This window comes from Synchiropus splendidus, chromosome 2 (genome assembly GCF_027744825.2).
Source record: "Synchiropus splendidus isolate RoL2022-P1 chromosome 2, RoL_Sspl_1.0, whole genome shotgun sequence".
Lineage (NCBI taxonomy): Eukaryota > Metazoa > Chordata > Actinopteri > Syngnathiformes > Callionymidae > Synchiropus > Synchiropus splendidus.
The window spans coordinates 30619828-30641506 of record NC_071335.1 but is presented as its reverse complement, the minus strand read 5'-3'; the positions used below and the strand labels follow the sequence as shown (position 1 = coordinate 30641506).

The following is a 21679-nucleotide window of genomic DNA, read 5'->3' as shown; positions in this document are numbered from 1 at the left end:
ATGTCTCTTATTTTTTCTTGTTTTTCTTAGCCGACGAATAAAAGTGTTTCACACCAAGCTAATTGACACGATGTATATATAATGTCTATATTTTTGGAAAATGTAAAGGGGGGGGCTGGGGTTCATTAAATTGAAAACACCTGTTCATCGCACTTCATTTAAAAAAATAAATGTAAATTTCAGGAACCTGCCACAGTACCAGTGTTTTGGTGACCAGTCCGGGTATCCACATTTATGATGCGGATAGTTAAACGTAGTTTAAAAAAAATGCCACTTTGGGATAAACATGACCTCAAGTCCTTCTTTTAATTTAATTTCCATCAAATAACGCTTTAAAGAAAGTCTTATTTGTTCGGTTTCATGTCTTATAAACCTTCACTCAAAGTTCAAAACTTCAAAAACGAACTTAAATAGTATTTTTCATTAAACGTTACCTGTCGAGCGACGGCCTTCCGGTTTACTCACAAATCACAGTCTCACAGTAGAACCGCAGGAGGTCGCCACTGGTTTCACTATCGCTCAATGGACACTATATTCATTTGGAAGCTACTTTTCAGAAGCTGGTTCGCGACACCAAACACATGCACCTGCTGCAACAACATTCCAGTAAGTCAATTCGCCGTTTACTTATAGCGTGCTTCACATCAACTCGCTATTTAACTGAAAATGTATTGAACAGTTATCGATATCACGTTAAATTCAGTGTGTTAACGTCTGCAAACTGCGTAAAAGTAAAAGCAGCTGGCGTCAATTGTAACTTTTTCGTGACATGTTGCTAACAGCATAGCTTGCTAGCTACAACGTTTGGAAATGTACGCGTGCGCATTTCACATCTATTTGTAATTTAGTGTTTATTAAAAATTTAAGTCAATTTCGATTCAATTTAATTACCATATGTTTGCCTTATATATGTTGGTCGGTTGTGAACACGGTGCACCCCCTTCCTATTCTTTATTTGTGTGTGATTAGTGTTTTTTAAAAAACGTATTAAACGGTGTACATTTTCATAAATGGAACTGTAAAAACAATCTATTCATTCGAAGTGGCTTTTTACATTCAAGCAAACCAATGAAAGCAAGTGTATATTTCCACTTCTTACGCCCAGTGCTTATGCAGACATGCAGATGTTCCGACTGGAGGGTCATGAGATTCAACTTGTGGGTCAGCTGCAGCGGCAACAGAGGAACCTTCAATTCTGTGACACCCTGCTCCAAACGGATGGTAGAGGCATCACGGAGAGTTCGACTGATGAAGTGTTTTCTTCTTGAAAATCCCTGCTTTTCTCTCTTTTCATCCAGGAATCTCCATCCCGACCCACAGCTGCGTCCTGGCAGCCCTCAGTCCATACCTGTCTGAGCGACTGTCAGCCACGGCGCCGCCTCCTTTTGGTCACAAACGCCATCTTCAAATCCAATCGATCACAGCCGCGACTCTGCTGAAGCTGGTCGGTCTCCTCTATTCTGGCAAAATGGAGGTAATCGGAAGTGATGAAAGCAATGACGTGTTGGCAGCTGCCCGTCAGTTTGGAATCAAAAGCCTCAAAGAAGATCACCTGAACAACGGCAATGAAAAGAAGTACATGCATTGTGAAAAATATAGTGTTAAAACTCCACCAGGAAGCAAATGGCCACGGAGCTGGACAAAGCGGGATGCACAAGTGCAAGTAGGGAAGGCATGTGATCATTGCGGGGCATATTCCTTAGTGAAAAAGCGAAGTTTCGGGACTCAGACTGAGTCTCTTGAACAAGATAATCCTTTAACTCCTCAGACACTTGACCCTGTGTTATCTCCAGAGCAGAATTTGTCTACCACAGCACAGAACAACAACAACAAAACACATGACCTGGACTTAGGCAAACAGCCAAACAACAGTGATTCCACGTTAACTCCAGAGCCCCTGAATCTCTCTCTCAATCCTCCGCGCCACTCAGTAAGCCCTCGCAAAGTTGTGATCCAAAAAGACACAGTGGACCATGCTCAAGGAGAGGAGGCTCCGGAGCAGACCATCGATCCTCTTCAGACGACCTCTGAAGTTAAGATGGGGAGCTCCACTGTTAGAGTTTGTCCCACTAAAAAAGTGGCAAGGAAGAACCTGACGAGGATGAGGCAGATGGAAACCGAAAGATTTTCCTTTAAGGTATACAAAGTGTCCATGCTTATGAAAAACATCTCATCTCCAGCTTTGTGTTTGGCTTGCTACAGGTGAAGCTGAGGAGGAAGAGCAGTGGAGGAGTGTGGGAAGTGGTGGGCTTCCAGGACTTGGATGAGAAGCTATCCTCTCTTGCCCCACAGGTGAGCCTTCGCCCGCTTTTATTCATATTTCCTGTTGATGGTTTAGTAAAAATGAATTCATAAACAGATGTCATTAGTTTTTTTAAATCAGAGAAAATAACTATCACTGAGTTGTCAATCAGAACTCTAGATATCCATCGCTAGACATTCACAGTTACTACATGTCCTCTGAACGTGTCGCATATTTCAACCACTGTAAGTGAGACAAGGAATATCTAACTGGAGAAAAAAATACTTAAATACCCCAAATATTAATCAGACAGAATAGTTTCACTCAAATATACAGTCAGGAAGTCGGCTTAAAATCGCTATCATTTACCAATTTTTCTTTCTTTCTTGAGGCAACTATGTGCCTGTTCATTACTGTTAACAGAGGAGGGGCAGATACTGCTGACAAGGCAAACCACTTGCCAACCATTCTGGGATTTGTAGTATTAGCTGTATGTGCAGGGTACAGTATACCTGTCGGCTATTTCTATTTGGTAAAGTGGTTATTTTGTTGTGCTTTTTCTGCACAGTGTGATGCACATTTGAGCAGCTTGGTTGTGTTCCACCACTTCTTTATTTACTGTATATAAATGATGAGTACTGGCTTGGGCTATGTGTGGAACATAGGGAGTACTTTGTAAAATACTTATCCCCAAAATGAGTTTATTATGGCAAACTGACTTATTGTTTATTACTTATTAAATTCCCTGGAAAAATAAGTTGTATGAACAATACAAAATGTGTATTAAATATTATATATTGTGTTTCAAAAAATAATTTGAATTAAAAAATCGTAAGTCAAGTAGCATTTCTGTTTGTCTTCACCCTTTATTATAACAAGCTTAGTCACAAAAGTAAATTATGTTTGCTGTTTTCATATTTTCACAGTGGTACAATTTCCACAATATATTTGCCGGCAGATTGCATTTCCTAAGTGTGAATTCTGTAGCATGAAGTTTTGCTTCTTGGTGATGTAACTATGTCTGAGTCATGACAGTCATAGACAGTTTTCACAGGCTCCACTTTTAGAGTTTGGTCTCATTCTATGTGCACAGATGGCTCAGCTCGATTTGTGAAGTCTCACCATCTGGCTGAATGCGATTGCATTTAACTTGAGAACGTAATTGATGACCTCATAGTTGGAAGTACGATGGGAGCAACTAGATGTGGGCAATAAATGTTGCTATTTGTGTTGAAATGTTGAAATGCATCAGTCATATGTTGAATCAAACGGACTTCTGTGTAATTCTTAATAGGGAAGTTTAGACCCCAGAAGTCAACAGTTGACAGACGTCTGCTATTCACCTTCCTCTGACAAAAGCGAACCGTCTGCCGCAGCTCAGCCTCAAGACTGCGCTGTAGAAAGTGAGGAGCAAATAGAGAAGCTGCTGGAGGACATTATGATGGGCCTTGACATCCTTCCTGACTTGGAGTCTGATCATAAGAAGTCGGGTTGCCTTCAACAGAACCAGCAAGACTTCTTGACCTCTGACTCAGTCAGGGAACAGGATCCTGTGCAGATTAACCAGGATCCTCTGACAGAGACCGGCGCATCTGAAGGAAGAGGTAGATGGAGTTCCTTTAAATTCGGTCACTGCTTTTTGAAAGTGTGAAGGTGTGGTGTATGGGGTGGTTGGGGACAGCTATGAACTGACATTAAAATGTTTTCTGACATGTAAAACCATGGTTGTTTCTGGGCCCCTTGCTTCAGCTCCTCACCTCAGATAGGCAGTAATGGATGGATGGATGGATGGCAATTCTATGGAAAATGACACCGTGAAATAATTCTGAGGTTTTCCTGCTTGTTAATTGGATGGAAATGTAATGAGAGCAGCATGTGCTGAAAGAGCGCAGAACCGTCTTCAGGGCCTTTTTACAGAACGACATAGTCGCTCAAGTTATATGTCAGATGAGCCTTTCATCCACATTTGAAACAGAACCTCTTTGAAACCGGGATCCATATGGATAATAGAGATGGGCTTATGAGGCTTCATAGAATGGTGGCCTCATTTTCAAGCCCGCTCTACTCTAAAATCTTTGGATTTCAACAAGTGTTTCAATAAGACCCACATCATTTTTAAACCAAGAGCGCCACCTCTTGCGCTCAGAAAACTTGACAGTGAAGCCTCATTAGCCCACTTGCCTGCTGGTGAATTTTTAAAGCCGGTTTATGAAGCTTCATGACGCTGTTTCATGAAGACTCATAAGCCCAAGCATATTCATTCTGCGAAGGCTGCTGAGTTTATTGGATTAGTATTAGCAAAACAAAGTCTTGAACTCCTCTTTATCCCCTGTTCTTGGATGCAGTGCAGAGAAAACAGTGGAGTGTTCTGTCTCTCTTGCAGCTCCGAGCCAACCCATCAAACATGGCGAGACCTTGCAGCAGGAAAACGTCTCAGACGGACAGCGTGAAAGTCCTAATCCAGATATCGCATCTGATCTGGGAGACACACTCTATGCCCCAGGGCTCCAGGATATTCTGGGCAGCTCGCAAGATGTGGACTGCTTCCCTTTGCTGCCTCTGCCAAAAATGCAGCACCCGTGCTGTCTCTCTCCAATAGATCCACTGAGTCCGGAGGCTGATCGACCCCCACAGGATCCTGCTCAACCCTGGTTGCAACCCTGGCCCACACCAGAAGATCATAATTGCATCGCTGGTGACTCGGATGTGGGAAAGACGGGACAAGAGCTTCTAGTGTCTCTTCATAATTCAGACCCCCATACAAGCCAAAGCCAGACACAAGCAGAAGCAACATTTCGCTCAGTGAGGCGAAAAAGAAGCGGTTCCAAAGACGACCAAGCAGTGAAACAGAGAAAGATTCTGAAGCGCAACACTGTGAGTGAAGAGGTTGGGCCAAGGATGGAAGTGAGCGAAGGAAAAACTGCGCTCAAATGTGGAGGCGAACCAAGTCAGACAACAGCTATTCATGAATGGGACAGCGGGGAAAATGAGGCTGACCAATCAAAGGTCCGGACCAGCGGTCCAGTGGTGGAGGACGGGAGCGTTCAACAGTCCACAGTCTCACTCCAGAAACAAAGAACTGGCAAAGTCAGACTAAATCAGCGCCATCATGCAGCAGCGGCTCCATCCACTGCAGCTGTGTGTTTAGAAGAGATGAGCGAGAGGAGGAATAAAGAAGTTGGCGGTAGCAGGACAGTTGAGACAGACGACTGTAACATCCTCGTCTTGGGAGAGAGGAAGGCGCGTAAGCGGATAGTCACACGTAAAGATTATCAAAAGTTTGTTAACGGCAGTAACATGGCAGACGTGAAGAGTGGCTACCTCACAAACATAGGTGCGGATGAAAGCCAGAAGCACGACCCTGAAGATGAGGGGAAGATCAGTGGAGTTACTGCGGATTGGAAAGATGTCTCACAAGACGAGAATCACAATGAGATTCTCCAGGTGATGACTGACGACCATCATGACCGCAAGTCGCTCAGTCCAACTGCCTGTTGGTTAGACAGTTTGCTAGTGAACGTCACGGAAGAGTCTGCGGGGAGTCCACAGAAGCTCCCGGCACAAGGTAGGAAGATTGTGTGTCGTCCACGCCTCTGCAAGGCGTTTTAACCCCCTTGATCTTCTGCCTACGTCACACTCACTGCTTATTTTCTTCACAGATGTACCATTTGAAAAACTCCACATGACTCCCAAATATGGGAACCCAGCCAACGGTGGACTCTCAGACTTCGAGGAGAAGCTGCCACACCCTCCCACTGAGGGGTCAACCTCCACACCAGACGCCCATGTGCTCACTCTGAACCCTGCGTGCTCTACCGACGAAGAAATTCTAGACCGTACAAGTGAACATACTGATTTATTTCCTCAGACGGAAGAGGATGAGAGCGAGGTGGATGTCGTGCTTCAGTCACCTGGCCAAGAAGCCTGCGTCATGGAGTGTGTTGATATGCTGCATATATCCACTACAGATGAAGAGGAGGAGGTCGAGGTCAATGTCACAGATGATTCACAATAGGTTCACTTTTATGTTCTCCTTTTGTGGTTACATTTCCAGAGAAGAGCATTTGGTTTGTTTAAGAGTTTTTCTGCTGACCAATCTGAGCAAGACGGTTTAAATCTTTGTACTTATCTTAAATATCTCCGTATTGGTTTTGCAGCTCAGTTTCCCTAAATTCAGTTCATCTCATGTAAAATCAATAACTGCAGTCTCTTGAAGTCATTTTTATGTTGTTGCGACCTGAAAAAATAAATGAGAATATGACAAAAAAAAGTTTGTCCAAACAATTGTCATAGACTGCATGACTCGTGTTTGTCCATTGATGTTGACACAGATCAAAGCACTTTGTCCGTTTATCTTGAAATTAACACACCATGCAGACATGTGATTGAGTGGAGCTGAAAAGGTTTGAATTAATAGACATGTCATTAAAGAAAATGAGATGGATATCTCAAAATAAAGCGTCATTCACAGTGTGGTATAAATAATCTTTATAAAGCTATATATATCCCCTCTTTTGCTCATGGTACACAAAGAAAAATATCTTAACATGTAGATCTCTTGAGATTTGATTGAGTTTTGTGTCGTGTTTTTTAATTCATTGCAGATTTCTGTTGTGTGTTGGTGTGGCCTTACGTTATGATGGAGTTCTTTTGACGCCAATTCACCGCTTTGACTTGAACGCCTTCCTGAAATGCGCATAGTCACCACTAGAAGGAGCGCTAGCGCTTTCTGGTTTGAATGCAACTTTATTGACAGCGACAGGGAAACCGGAAGTCACAATCACACGTGCACTTCTGCGGATTTGAAGGTTACTGCAGCCGTATCGCCTCCCCAGTTTGCGTGTTTAACTAACCGTGCGTGTTGAGCAAAAAGGACTTGAAGACACTTGATCATGGATCCCATGAAGGCACAGCAGCTCGCGGCAGAACTGGAGGTGGAGATGATGGCTGACATGTACAACCGGTAAAAAAGAAGTACTAAGCTAACCATGCTAAGACCACTGCACCTTCCATTCATGAAAGAGCAGCCGGGATTTATTTGTCTCGACAAGCTACGAGGATTTGATATCTGTAACCTCTATGAGTAAGGAACACGGCATCAGTTGAGAGTCACCAACACGACCAGTGTTGTTATATACAATGTAGCTGAAGCTACATACTTCCTCACCATGTTTGTCAAGTGTCCTTCGTCGAATCACTGACTCCTCCGCTACTTATGAAGTAATATGTTGTGTTTATTGACATTGAACATCTGTTTGTCATTCACCATATTTTAGTATAATTAATTGAAGACTACACACATTAACCCATCACAACATCCATTGTTGAACGTAATTATATCTATATTATTAAATGTGTTTACAGGATGCAAATTTTTTTTTTGTTTACTTAATATTTACACTAAATGCCCCAAACATAACCGACCAGAAGTAAAGTAAAATCAGCTTGTAAGTGATTAAATGAGTATATGCAAAATCCAAAATAAAATAAATTGTAAATGTAAGGAAGATGAATTCATCAATCATTCCGATTAATCAAGTAGTTCTCATCGGGGGTTTTGAGAGCAAGTCAGGCTCCTGCACCTTGACCTCTCGAGATCACCTCTTCATGTCCATGTTCACTGCATCCATGAGTCAAACCAGGTTGAACTATTTTGAAGTTTTATAATGCAGCCACATTATTCATCCAGCAGATGGCCCTGTGAGTAAACAAATACTGTATTGGTGTTGCTTTTTCATTTTGACGGCATGATTTTTATAAGGTCCCTATCACTAGTGTTAGTTCCTTTTTATCTTTAAAGAACTGCAGTCATCAGTTGTATCTTAAACAAAACAAGTGTGGTTCTCATATTCATCCCAGTGGACGTTAATGAATTAAAAAAAAATTACTAATAAAATAGTAACTGACTATACAATTTATAGTTTCATGATATTTTTCTAAGCCATGAAACAGGTGTTCAGATCAGTGCAGGTGGAGCACAGAAACTGAAAAGAAGATGTTTGCTTACGAGGCAACCAGTTGAAGCTTATGTGGTTGCTGCGAAAGCAGAACTGCACAGTTAAATGTAAATGACTGAATGGGATGTGGCCAAAAGCTGTGGCTCTCTGGAACGAGATCTTACAGCCAAACAAGTCGCCATTTGCCAATGTCTTCTTCCTCTTTTAGATGCTTGAGTTTGCTGGAGTCCAGGCCGTTTGTATACACGCCTGGGAGTTTTGTGTGAAACAGACTCTGCCCCCATAGTGGGAATATGTTTCGATGATCACAGAGTGTTTGGGAAATGGCAGTTATCTCGTGGCTCACATTTAATTTTGGCCCCAGCATGCTTATCTTCAGGCTCATATAATTAGTGTCACATTGGTCGAGTAAATAAAGACCACTGCTGCAGCTGTTGCCGGTTTGAGAGGCAATATTTTCCCTAGATTGTCAGTGTTTAGTCCACTGTTTTGGTTTGCATTTCATATATAAGATGCTTGAGTGAAACACAGTGATTTACTTTTGGAATTCACAATCTCTTCATTTTTCCCCAGGATGACAAACGCCTGCCACAGGAAATGTGTGCCGCCGCATTACAAGGAAGCAGATCTGAGCAAGGGCGAGATGGTTTGCTTGGACCGCTGCGTGGCCAAGTACCTGGACCTCCATGAGAGGCTGGGCCGCAAACTGACCGAGCTCTCTGTGCAAGATGAGGAGATGATGAGGAAAGCGGCTGTAGGGAGCGGATAACCCTGGTGACCGGGGTCCATTTGTCTTTCACCAAGACTGGAGTTTCTTTTATGAGCGAGGTGGCGGTGGATGCTGAAGCAGGTGCCTCCACTTAACCAACAAGCCTCCCACCAATTAGGATCATTGACTGAGTACATCAACTGCTGGAAGTACACGACGAAGCTGAACTGGCACTGAGACTTTACTACCTGAAGGTTTTGGAACCAATGTTGCAGTTTACTGCCCTTCAGAGGTTGCTCTGGTGACTGTTGGCCTCCCTTCGCAAGCCTCCTCTGCTGGTCAACTTTGAGTTGTAGTTGTTGTTGTAGTCATTCATCATATGTGTGTTGGTGAATCATGTCTGGGTTTTTAACTGTGTGGAAGCAGCACTGTGTTGCTTCCCAAACTAATAAAATATGAATGAAATAACAGAAGAAAGCATCATGTATTTCACAAAATAATGAAACCATATTCAGTTGGTTCATGTACTGGTGGCCTGTCATCATTCTTGGGAGCAAGAGGCAGAAGACTGTGACGTGGCCATAATCACATATAGGCACTCGCTCGTGCTGACAGACGACATAAAGTTAGCAATTAACCTCTATTTGTTTTTGAACTGTGGCGGAGAAAAAACCCACCCAAGCACTGAGCAAACAAGTGCTGTGTCGCCTCATTGTAAAGGTGGTTGAGAAACAGCTGAGATGTAGACTGTCCCTGGTTCAAATCTGTGAGCAGTTTGTCTTCCTTTCTTTTCACTAACATCCTATACTTTAATGTGCTCTAAAGTAATTTTACTACTCACTCACATTGTCAGTATTATGAGTGTAGTCACAGGTGAAACTGGCTTCCCTCCTCTCCCCCATATGACTGGGATAAGAGTCTGCCTGATACAACCTCTTTATTCTGTGTTTGTAAACTGGTGGGTTGTGTGTATATTGATATTTTTAATTTTATTATTACAGACAACAAACAAACATTTATTGCTATTTCGCTGTTTCTTTATGAGGGCCACAAAATAGACTACAAGGCCTTTTATTTATTTTTCTTTTTTAAGCCTCTAATGTACCCAAACTACTGTTTATTATTATAATTGTTATTATTATTTTATTCTATTTCTTTTTTAGTTGGGTCACGGTCTGTCTGTGACGGTCTTGAGAGCCCAATCGGTTTATAAAAGTACCTGTAAAACGGTCGCTTCTCCTGCTTTTCTCCTGCCAATGGAAGGATGGTGGGCGGAGCAGTGACACGGCGATAGCGCCACTGACCACTGCAGACACTCTTGGAAACACAGTCTTAACGACAGGTCACCTTCTGTTATTCCGTATTACAGTCCCGAATAAAGGCGCGTGTCGCTTTAAGAAAAACACAACTTCATAGAGGAAGTGAAGACAAACGCGTTCGCTTCACATGTGAAGCTAGTTTCGAACGCAGGGCCAGTTTTACTGGAAACGAGAAGTAGACCGACAGAAAGCCTCGTCCTCGGCTCCGGGGGCGCAGTCTTCTAGTGGAGCCGCTCGGCAAACAAACATGGTACGTATTTACTGCAGAATGTTGTTTTGCTTTTGCTTATGAATTAAAGACGCGTCTTCTCACAAGTTATGGTTAATTCAGGTGAGTCGGTGCTGCGTTTACGGTTGCCTCGAAAAGTTAGTGACCTTGTTGTTACTTAGGATGAAGATTTCGATTTCATTTTATCTAGGCCATTTACAGATGATAACGTTGAATATTAATTCTATTTTCAAACCGTATGTAGTGTTCGTAATGTTTGTATTTTGCCCAGCTAACAGTTTTATATACAGTTTCTTGGGGTCCTAGTTAACTCTTCGCTGCGCACAAAAAAAACTCTCCATCGCGAACATCTCATGCACTTTCAGAAAGGAGGAATAATGAATTGAAAACAGGAAGTGAAATCAATGACGTGAATATTGTTTTTCTCCACTGTTTCTTGTTGATACCTTTTGATACCCCTCCCACCGTCATAATGACTTGAACACATATAAGCATCACAGAGAGGCGTTTATGACTGTGGGACACAAGAGTTGATGTGCTGCTCTACTTCTTTATGACCAGATGGAGGAGATGGGCAAAGACGAGCCGCTCGGCGGTGCAGACCAATATGTGCAGCAGGCAAACGGTGCCTTAAATGAAATGCATGACGTGGGGCAAGAAGACAACCTCCCCGGTCAGGTCGGTACTGTCATGGCAGGAATCCTGTAGCGCTTGATTTATGAGTTGCATAAAACAAATAGTTATTAAATGCTAGTAAATACATTTTCTTTCATTTGAAAATGAAAATCCAATATTAGTTGGTGTTTTGATCTTGTCAATAGATTTTATATGCTTGTTGTATTAACTTAAATACATTTTTCAAACATCATGTTTGTTTATTTATCTTTTTATTATTTTTGTTGTTCTTCAGACATTGGGAAACAGTTGTTTCCATCCCTCATTTGCGTTACTCATGCAATTTTCGAACTGGTGCTTCAACACATCAGCTCCAGCCTTCTCATGTGAAATCTAAATCCTACAGTGTAAGCAGATGCCGCACCCAATATAAAACAGATGTATAGCGTCTCCCTCACTGTGTAAACATTCTCAAGTCATCCAATGCTGCACAAGTTTTTATCAGGACGAGAGAGATTTTGACCGCTTTGTTTTCATCCCGTCTCTCTGTATTGACGCTCTTCCTCAGATGGAGGAGATTCTGGCTCCGCTCGCCGAGTACAATGAGGAAGAGGAGGAGCGAAAATATTACCGTAGGAAGCGCCTCGGAGTGATCAAGAACGTGGTTGCAGCCAGTGTTGCGGCCATGATCGTGTACTCTGTATATATGGGTGAGTAAAAGCGAGTGTACAGAATGAATGAAGTAAAAACTTTTAAAAAGACCTTGAATATTTCCATTGCTGTCCTTGTTGAATGAAATGTCTATTGCTAAAGGGCTTCTGCAGATGCAACTGGTATTGCATCATGACTCCACATACAGAGATGTGAAGTACAGCAACTTGGGGCTGGAGAACATTGACCAAAAGATGCTGATGGGAATCAATGTTACGCCCATCATTGGTCTATTGTACACCCCCACTCTCATCAGGTGAGCATCCACTTCCCTTTAAACAGCAATGTGCACATATTTCAATTCTGTTTTTAAGGTTTCTTGGTACAAAGTGGATGATGTTCCTGGCTTCAGGGATCTACGCTCTTTTTGTCTCTACCAACTACTGGGAGCGTTACTACACTTTGGTCCCATCCGCTGTTGCTATTGGTGTCGCGATTGTTCCTCTTTGGGCCTCTCTAGGAAATTACATCATAAGGTAAGCAACTCAAACAACAGTGCCCCCTACTGATGGACTGATGAGGTGCGACTCCCAAATATGATAAAATAATAACATTTTTCATTGAACATATTGATGGAAAAAAAAACTTGGAAATAAATTAAGATTACTTTGGCAAGTACATAACACCGATCAATAAATGAATTACTTACTCTTACTGTTTTGTATTGTATGATATGATATGATGTGATGTGATGTGATGTGATGTTATATTGTATCATATTATATTATATTATATCAGATCAATATGATGCTAACACACATGTTCCTTAATCTTAAGTGTGATCCAGTTTGTTTGTTTTTTTGTGACCATTCCGTTGGTGAAATATAGTCAAGTTTAACAGTGTGCTGGTCTGTACTTCATGATGAATAAGAACTGGTTGTTATGCACTTCATATACACATGAATAAGCTAGTTTATTCATGGCAATTCATGTCCCCTAATCTAAACGCACACCAACTTTTTCACTTTACTCCAAATTACTGTTAGTAGTGCAGCCATTTTTTGTCTACGTGTTGTGAATAGCAGAGGCAGCGCCAGTCACAGAGACAGATTAAAACACCATAAGGATTTGCCACCTTGTTAACCCTGTTCATCAGTGCAAACTGTCCGGCTTCTCCTAAAAATAACCGTCTTTGGTTAATTAATAAGATGATGGCAGATACCGCTGTAGTGACTGTGTGCTGTGAAAGTACAAGCCCACATCAGAAAGGTCAGAATGACTAACATCCAACACTCCGTTGCGTAACTCTTGCAGGATGGCACAACAGTATTACGAGTACGTCAACTACAAGGATGAGCATGTGCAGGAGCAGAAGAAGCTTCCAAAAGGAGCCTGTCACCGTTACATCATTATCTTCCAGTCTGTCTTCTTCATCATCTTTCATGTGGGTGTTCACCATCATCAGGCTGTCACCCAGTTTTTTTTTTCTGCGAAGGAAATTACCATCCACAGTACATGTAGACATCTAAACTTGTCTTTGTTCCTTCTCAGCTGAGTATTGTCTTCGCTGAGCTGCCCATGCGTCTCGTCCTCCACAGCCACTTACAAAACCGGAGTCATGTCCTCTTTGGGGTTGAACGCTGCGGTAAAAAAGTCATTTTTACAGATTTTAATATGTATATATGTGTATGTATATATACAGTGGTGTCTCGGTTCTCCACCACAATCTGTTCCAGAAGGCCGGAATCAGAATTCAGAATCGATTTTTCCCATTACAATGAATGGAAAAAGAACTAATGCGTTCCAAGCCTTAAAATAGGCTTTTGCAGGAGTGAATGTAGAGTGTCTGCTGCAGGTGCGCTGTTCCTCTATGTGTGTGGCCGCTGCATGTGGGAGGGGTTGCCGAGTGAGTGACGTCTCTCCAGAAGTGAAGAGGTGCCCGGTGCGTGTCCAGCTCTGAATGTGCGCTTCTGTGCAGTTTGGCTGTGACAAAGTCATAAACCAAGTAACGCTCTGTCCAAGACTCGCCTCATCCCTGTCCCAGCTCCATCCGACAATAGGTCATCAAACCCTGGAGGAGAGGTGTGGAAAGCGAGCACCTCCCCTGTGACACTCTACCACGGTCCAGTGCGGAGACAGGAAAGGTTTTACACCTCAATATGAAGAACAGCCAGTAATTGTAGCTCACGGGACACGTCTTTTTTCCGTCTTTTTTCGGGGGCGTTCGAGTTCTGGATTTTCGTTCTAAATCCGAAGCAAAAGAATCTCGAAATTTTTGTTCGAACTCCGATTTGTTCAAATTCCGGGACGTTCGAAAACCGAGGTACCACTGTACATTATATATATATATATATATATATATATAGATAGATAGATATAGTCTATCCCTTTTGTCATTTGTTGTTTGTTTGTATCTTTCACCCGCTGTGTGTTCTTTTGGTCACTGCTCGAAGCCTGTGACTACAAGTGGGAGTCAGAATATAAGTTGTTGGGGAAATCAAAATTTCTCAATTTGTCACAGTAATGGCTACATTTACGTTTGTCTGGGTCATGGGACCAGTTAGCTGACTTGAGGTTTTATTTACATGTGAGACTACAGGATGAACGTCGTGACCTAGTGGTCTACAACGGAAGCTCTTCATCTTTAACTCTGTGTCAATTGTACAAGACTAAACCATGTGCAATCATAATGGAAAAATGAGTCTTTTATTTTAAAAAATAAAAAAATATATATCGAGATTTATTCATACTGCTTTGGGAAAATGAATCATTATAGATCGGTAACCATTTCCTATAAACTGGTTGCTGCTGACACATAAAAGACCATACGGCGCAGTCGAGCAACGTGGCTTGCAGTACCGCATGCAGCCATAAGATGTCAGCAGCGCTTTTTGTTATGTATTCTAGTCAGCCTGCATTTGGAAAGAAGAGTCGTACGTTGTGAATTGTGAAGAAATTTCATCTCATTTAGATACTTGTGTGTAAACAGCTTTTTGTTTTCCTGCAGGGGCGTCAGTAGCCGGGCTGATCCCAGGCTTTAATACAACGCTGCTGACTTACCTTCCACGGTCCATGCTGCTCATTGAAGTGGAGAGTGTCCTGATGGGGTTCGCCTTCCTCTCAATGATCATTGTAAGAAATGCAGGTCTCTGTTTTCACAGTGCTCTGTGTGTTTTCAAATATGTCAATGTAATCTTCAGCAAGTGGACCTCAGTTATTGTTTAGCAGGATGTCACAGAAGGTTGTGGGAATGACCACATCTTGATCCCCAACTTGACCTTTTTATGGACGATCAGTCTCATGATCTGTGTGTGTCAAATAATAGCAATAATAATAATAGCACTCATTCTTTATGTGGCAAGATGAAGAATTTGGAGCCTGGAGGAGAAACAGCTACCTGAGGGAGATAAAAGAACAACGCAGGTGGTATAAAAATTCAAATGGAACGCAGTTTAGACTGAGCCTCCCATGACAGTAGTTCAAGTTCAAATATCTGAATTACATTCCAGTGCGTTTGGGGGAAACTCCAACAGGAACTAACTGAGTGACATGCAAAGGTTGTAGAAACAGTAAAATTCTGGCATGAAGGCAATGGCAAAACCTGCAGAATGAAAAACGAAATGCTCGTCCTAAAGGAGAAATGGGAGCCATATTAAGGTTGAATTCATGTTCTGGTGTCTGGTGTATAATTTGTCCTGAGGGGCTGCGACAAGCTTTACATTAATCAAGTTTTATGTCCCACCGCATACTGCAAGATCTTCAAAGAAAGTAGCACAGTAAAAAGCGGAAAAATGTCTTTCCAACACTGTATATTCATCTGTAGTTCTGCTTTGCCTGTTGGAGTGACGTCAAATGATGAATGGAGTCTCCCAACCGTGGATGTGCTTTGACTTGCAGTTCCTGGTGCTGTGTGGCCCTGCTTACCGACCCACAGAGGAGATTGATCTGCGAAGTATCGGATGGGGAAATATATTCCAGCTGCCTTTTAAACACTTCAGGGACTACCGCCTGCGTCTGCTGTGTCCCTTCTTCATCTTCAGCGGCTTCGAAGTTACTTTTGTATTCTCGGAGTTCACCTTGGTACCTCACTTTTTCCGTTCTGTCATTGTGGGGGACCAATGCGGTTATGTAAATGTTGTTGATGTCTCTCTCTCTCTCTCTTCACAGAACTACGGGGTGTGTGTGCTGGGCATTAAAGAGCTCTGGCTCATCATCTTTGTCTACGGCCTGTCCTGCTCCGTCTTCTCCTCCCTCTCTCTCAGTCTCTTGCATGTCCCCAAGTGGACCTGCCTGGCATCAGGTGCCTTTGTACACGGGGCGCTGCTGGTGACTCTCCTGGCATTTTCCCCGAATCCCAAAAGTCCAACAGGCGACGAGTACCTGCTGCCAGTGCTGGCAATCGCCGTGCTGTGGGGCCTGGCCACAGCGCTGAACAAGACCAGCATCAGCAGTAAGTGGCATCAGTGATCAAGTTGCTTCTGACTGAGTGTATCAACGTCATGTGTTTTCCAGTCATTCTAGGGTGCCTGTATGCGGAGGAGAAAGAACGTCTGGACTTTGTCTACACCATCTACCACTGGTGGCAGGCCATCTCAATATTTTTCATCTACCTTTGGGCAAACATGCCGATGAGAGTGAGTAAAATATAATGACTCATACTTGTAAATGATCGCCATCTTGATTTTGTTCTGGGGCGCATATCACACAATTTTTTTTAGCACCTCAATTTGGATCAGTTTATCACACACGCACAAAAAATAAAATAAAATAAAATTCCAAATAGATGCAAGTTCATCAGTTATGTGTACTGATTAAATTGCTGCTATCGATTATTAAAACAGAATGATATAGTGAGGAAAATGAAATTTAGGCATGTTCACATCCAGCACAATGTTGATAGTGACTGTAAAGTTGATGCTGGAGGTGCAACAGCATGGGAGCCGTGAGGTACGCAGAGAGGATTCCAGTGAAGTGAAATGCTAGCTGTTGCTAGCATTCACAACTGAGTGAGATCATACTTCCTCTGAAGGATCTGATGGACCCGACGGCTTCCAAAACTTGTTTTGCCTCTAACATACTTCCGCTTTCGATAAAGTTTCACTTCTTAGATCCAGCATTTTAACTTTCCATTAACTTCAGTGGAGAAGTGGAGAGAAGTGAGGGAGCAGTTTTGTCTCTTGGTGCGAGTCGTGCAGCAGTGGTATGAATATTGCCAAATTGTGTTTGTCATGAATGTCCATCACGAGGGGCATCATTCAGCAAATACTCGCGGTGCTTCTAGAACAGAGCCAAATATATAAATGACAGTTCACAACCCTAAATCCGAGATAACACATTTACCTTTCCAGGCCAAACTCTCCATCCTGCTGGCCACTCTGCTGCTGGCTTGCTACTGCTACTGGGTCATGGAGCGGCGTCTGGCCAAAAACGAACGTCACAGACTCCCTCGCATCCCACGGCCACGACATAAGGTAAACTGTCATTTGCTCGTCGCTGAAATCAGTTAGCGTGGAATTGGATTTGCTAAATTGAGAGCAGCAGCAGCACAGCGAGAAGGTCTGCACGTTCCATTCCATGGTGGGGGCATATTTATTGCATTGATAGAAGTGTCTCTACGAAAGGTTGTTTGTTTACCTGTTACTTGTTTAATAAATGAACTGCTATCAGTTTTTATTTAAGTTGTTTTAAGCCACATGATGGGGTGCACGTCAGTATTTATTATTCTCTGAATAGTTGTTAGGCTCCAATACTAACATTTGATGTGCCACATTTCTCGACTAAAAGTCAGTCATTTGGTTTAACTAAACAAAATAATTCTCTCTGTATTGATTTTACTGTCTGCAGCCAGACACACTTGTGCTTATTCCAACCGTCGAATTCAGCCTGAAGAGAAACAATCACTGCCTTTAAGGCTATGCTGTCACGATTCTGTGATGTTTGTTATGGTGTTTTGAGTGAAGTTACTTCCTGTTTCGTGACAAGAAGACATGCAGCATTACCCCCCCTCCTCCTCCTTCCCTTACTCCCACCCCTCATTCACAGTGTAAAACAGTTCATTAAGTGGCTCAAAAGCTGTGATTGTTGCGTCTGTATTCTTGGCAACTAAGGATGCAGAATGTCACGAGTGACCTGTCCAGTTAAGTAAGAGCGAACAGCCATATTATAGACACTTGTTCCCTGTGTAATCACCAAGTAAAATACATTGTCCGTCTGTTACCTTTGACATCTGAAGGCACAACTGATTGTTCTGTATCTATATCAATATATCAAGGTTAAAGGTTACCGCTACCTTGAAGATTACAACTCAGATGAGTCAGACTCTGAGAAGAGTGTGGAAGATGATGAAGAGGAGCAAGATGAAAGCAACGACGAAGAACATGCGGCAGAGGAAATGGGAGCACAGGACAGAGAGGAAGGAAGGGATCTGCAAGGAGAAGCTGCTGGAGCTGAATCGCCCAGCGCCAGGAGGAGGGGTCACAAGGGCGGTGACGCAAACAGAAGGATGTCGATGTGATATGAGGAAATTGGAAAGAGAAGGTGTCGAATGTCCAGGACGGTTGAGCTATTTTTAGTAATCAATTTCAACATATGAAAATTAGAAAATGATTCATAGATCTTTGTAAAAATATATATATTTTCAATGAGTCTTTGTTGTTTATAATAAACTGTTGGAACACAGCATGTCATTTCTGTTTTTGTATAGCGTGTTTCGCCAGTGTTTTTTTGCTGCTACAATAGTTGCTTCAGAATAAAAGAGGGGGAATGAGAAATTGATTTTTCTCAGTGTATTGATGGACTCGCTTGTTGTGATCGGTGTAAACAACATCAGCTGCCAGATTGTGTGCGTGCAATCATTTGTTTTCTTTGTTTGGAACAACCAGGCGTCATTTTGGCCTGAAGCACGTGTCCGAAGACCAGACGTGTGGCTGTCCCTATCTGGCTGGAGAGGTCACGTTTTAATAACTACTGCTTAGTTTACCCAGCTGTCTCTCTTGAAAACAGCACCATGCAATAAAGCTGACTTGTAAAGAAATGCATATGATCGGAATGGTTTCTCAAGATTTTAGTGCGTAATGATGGTACTTAAAATGGTACTTGTTTTCATGGTGGTCAAAGATTCTTTCTTGTCTTTCTTGTCCTTATTATCCAGTAATATGTCAAAGCAGAACAGGAAGTATGGAAACTAATATTTTCAACTTCAGATTGGACTTTTAGCTACACAAGTGACATGAATATGTGAAGTGGAACACACTACTAGGAAATCTATCATTGTATCAGACGAGGAAGATCACAGAAGGATCCATAACCTCTGACCACTTCCATACAAATGAGTATTGGAGTAGCAGGCTATGACTACAATTGTAGTCACTATGGTAATTTACACAAGAGGTCTCTTGTGCAGGCTAAAGTAGCCTGCCATCTTGTTGTTGAATGTGGGTGTGGCCAGTGCAAGCAGCCAATGCCAAATCTATTGGCTCAATGTATTTTCTGCACGTCACTAATGCTTCCAGTGTTCCTTCTCTATAAATGGTCTCTATGCCCAGTTGGCACACGGCGGGCAGGAGATAATGGTGACCTAACTCAATGTGACTGCAAAATATGCTAAACAAATTGTGTCCAATGATGTCGACCGCCAAAGGACTCATTCTGCATAATCAGAAATGGGTCAACAGAATTGCTTATTTTGTTTGATTTTTCTTTTTAGACAAGAGCTGGCGGAAGTTGACAGAATTCAGTTGCATCTTGTCCTCCATGTAGCGGCCTTGAAATAAGCCTTGAAATAACACACCTGAGGCTCTGGGCTCTATCAAGGAGAAGCTCACAGCGGTCACTGATATTCTCAGTTATGGGGACACAATTCCTCTCTCTGTTCCGAAGGCATCATCTGAAACAATTGTGGAAGGGGCTTCGTGGTCTCTGTAAGAAAAGATGAAGAGTGGCATCACTGTGTGTAACAAGCACCAGAGGGATTGCAATTGTTTTTTTGTTTTTTTTTGTTTGTTTGTTTTCTCATTTTGGTCTGGACTCTGTCCATTAGTTTCTACAGAACAGCTAGAGTGCCTTTCACATGCACCAGTACAAGACGTCATCTCATTTCCCAGTGATAGAAAGCATTTCTTTCTGTGCAGCACACTTGCGGTGAGGCGTGTTGAACGGATGCCCGGTTCACAAATCCATTTTAGATGCGAAATTGTTCTCAAAATGAAAAGATGGACGTCTCTTGTGCTACAAGCAATAGTTTGATTTCAGAGATGAATATGGCAAATTTAGTCTCAAGAGCTAAAAGACAAACATCTGCTGGGACTCCTGTTTTTGGGGTCCCAGTTAAATTGAAGACCACACACCCAAAATAAATCTCATTTTGGGCAGTCGAGTAGACACCTCTGAAAATATTCACATTGATGTCTTTGGCAGCATGAAGTTTCAAATCAAAGAGTCTGGAATGCAGCAGAACAGCTCAGTTAAACCCTTTGAAATTAGCAGTCTGTTACAGTGTTGTACAACCTCACTCACCTGCCCTGTTTCTTCTGCACTTTACTTGATGATGCGAGGGCGCTATTTGTATGACGAAATGTGACCATGAGGGTTACAAAAACCTATTTTCAGATAAAAGTATGTCTCCAGGTAGTCCGCTCAAGGGTTCCAGCTAGTCTCTTATCACAGCAAAGTAGTTTCATAACTCATCCTAGCAAAGTATTGGGAGTAGAAGTATCATATTTTGGCAAACATGAACAACAGTTGGCATCAGATCCAGTAGATTTCATTATTCTGAGTTCCAAACATCACTTGATCGGTTTGCATCATGGATTAGGTCATTGACCTCTGAGTTGGAGGCGGCGAGTTCAAGCTCTGCTGTTCTTCACTTTTCTCCTTTTCAGTCATTGTGAAATGCACCAAGGGATGATGACTGCACTGTATGTAGTGTAGCAACATTATATAATGCAGGATACAAATGTCATCTGTAATTACAACGTATTAGAGGAGATTGAAATAAACATTGATTAAAGTCATTATGATATTCTATTATATATTTTCAACATCAAAGGATCATCACAAGTCTCATCACAAGTTTGTTTTCCTGAAGAAACTGTGGCTGAGATGGAGCCACAAGCAATACTTAAGAAAGAAAACATTTGGAAAGAAAGAAACATGAATGCGTTAACAAAATTCTGAATTTTATTTTGATCAGATTATGTTTCCTTCATCAATAGAAGTGTTTATCAATTTATCAAAAAACATATCACCTCTAGAAACACATGCTAATACACTCACTGATTCACGCTTCCAGACTCACTTTAATGTATCTCAGTGGGAGACAAGTCACACAGTAAATCTAGCTCCGGAAACACTGACACAAATGCACTGAAGAATCCAGAGAGTCACGAACAGGAAATGTATCCAGCAGAACTTTTCTACAGTCAATACCACCATTTCTCATCTTTTATGTGGGAGAATAAAAGCCCCCCATTATGTTCCTTTGACGTCTAGTGATCCACCACATTTGGAGTTCGACAGCAGCATAAGCTTTTATGGTGTGCCATAAAAATCCACGGGGTTTGTTGTTGGCCAACAATGTGGCGTAGCATACACGTCAATATGATGTTGTAAGCTGTTTAATTTCTAGAAGGGCAACTGAGTTCAGATTTGCTCTGGTCCTAGACTTATATGTGCAATGATTTGAAGGTGATTTACTAAGGTTTGCAGTCAGATCTAAAGGGCAGAGTTTTTTGCCTGGTTTGCAGCATATCAAGCACTAGTTTAGTTGCATGTGGACCATTTATTTCTGGCACCACACAGCATTCAGGACCTTGGACAATGCTTCTGAAAATGGTGATCTGTAGAGGAGGAGGCACTATTGAGCACTTACATTTGACAAATGTTCAAAAAGGAGAATTTTTAAACCAAGTGTAATAAGTGTCAAACAGACCTGGTTTCACGGTCACTCACGTATAACAT

The 21679-nt window shown here is 42.2% G+C and overlaps 3 protein-coding genes across 4 annotated transcripts; all 3 read left to right on the top strand.

Moving 5' to 3' along the window:
- Positions 1-319: 319 nt before the first annotated feature.
- Positions 320-6476, top strand: LOC128753622 (uncharacterized). 2 transcript variants are annotated; one of them, XM_053855451.1, is made up of 7 exons: positions 320-606; positions 1117-1221; positions 1299-2137; positions 2203-2292; positions 3537-3846; positions 4626-5807; positions 5902-6476. In XM_053855451.1, the coding sequence occupies exons 1-7, from the start codon at positions 582-584 to the stop codon at positions 6255-6257; spliced, it is 2907 nt and encodes a 968-aa protein (XP_053711426.1). In that variant the 5' UTR covers positions 320-581; the 3' UTR covers positions 6258-6476. The 2 variants fall into 2 exon arrangements, with proteins under 2 accessions (XP_053711426.1, XP_053711427.1); XM_053855452.1 differs by having other exon boundaries at positions 469-606; positions 1106-1221.
- Positions 6477-7039: 563 nt separating this feature from the next.
- LOC128754579 (mitochondrial import inner membrane translocase subunit Tim10) lies at positions 7040-9355 on the top strand. Its single transcript, XM_053857293.1, has 2 exons — positions 7040-7205; positions 8773-9355. Exons 1-2 carry the CDS (start codon positions 7135-7137, stop codon positions 8966-8968), a joined length of 267 nt encoding a protein of 88 aa, XP_053713268.1. The 5' UTR covers positions 7040-7134; the 3' UTR covers positions 8969-9355.
- Positions 9356-10330: 975 nt separating this feature from the next.
- LOC128754102 (protein unc-93 homolog B1-like) lies at positions 10331-18683 on the top strand. The gene is made up of 13 exons (XM_053856442.1): positions 10331-10477; positions 11018-11134; positions 11640-11781; positions 11885-12038; positions 12097-12258; positions 13037-13166; positions 13274-13367; positions 14730-14854; positions 15620-15802; positions 15890-16172; positions 16235-16356; positions 17071-17193; positions 17994-18683. The coding sequence occupies exons 1-13, from the start codon at positions 10475-10477 to the stop codon at positions 18234-18236; spliced, it is 1881 nt and encodes a 626-aa protein (XP_053712417.1). The 5' UTR covers positions 10331-10474; the 3' UTR covers positions 18237-18683.
- Positions 18684-21679: the final 2996 nt, after the last annotated feature.

Excerpts from the sequence above, each read along its gene's own strand:
- LOC128754102 (XM_053856442.1), top strand. Across the intron at positions 16,173-16,234 it reads GAACAAGACCAGCATCAGCA|TCATTCTAGGGTGCCTGTAT; the intron begins GTAAGTGGCATC and ends TGTGTTTTCCAG. Across the intron at positions 17,194-17,993 it reads TCCCACGGCCACGACATAAG|GTTAAAGGTTACCGCTACCT; the intron begins GTAAACTGTCAT and ends CAATATATCAAG.
- LOC128753622 (XM_053855451.1), top strand. The coding sequence starts at position 582 with ATGCACCTGCTGCAACAACATTCCA. Across the intron at positions 2,138-2,202 it reads CCGAAAGATTTTCCTTTAAG|GTGAAGCTGAGGAGGAAGAG; the intron begins GTATACAAAGTG and ends GGCTTGCTACAG. Across the intron at positions 5,808-5,901 it reads ACAGAAGCTCCCGGCACAAG|ATGTACCATTTGAAAAACTC; the intron begins GTAGGAAGATTG and ends TTTTCTTCACAG.
- LOC128754579 (XM_053857293.1), top strand. The coding sequence starts at position 7,135 with ATGGATCCCATGAAGGCACAGCAGCTCGCGGCAGAACTGGAGGTGGAG. Across the intron at positions 7,206-8,772 it reads ATGGCTGACATGTACAACCG|GATGACAAACGCCTGCCACA; the intron begins GTAAAAAAGAAG and ends ATTTTTCCCCAG.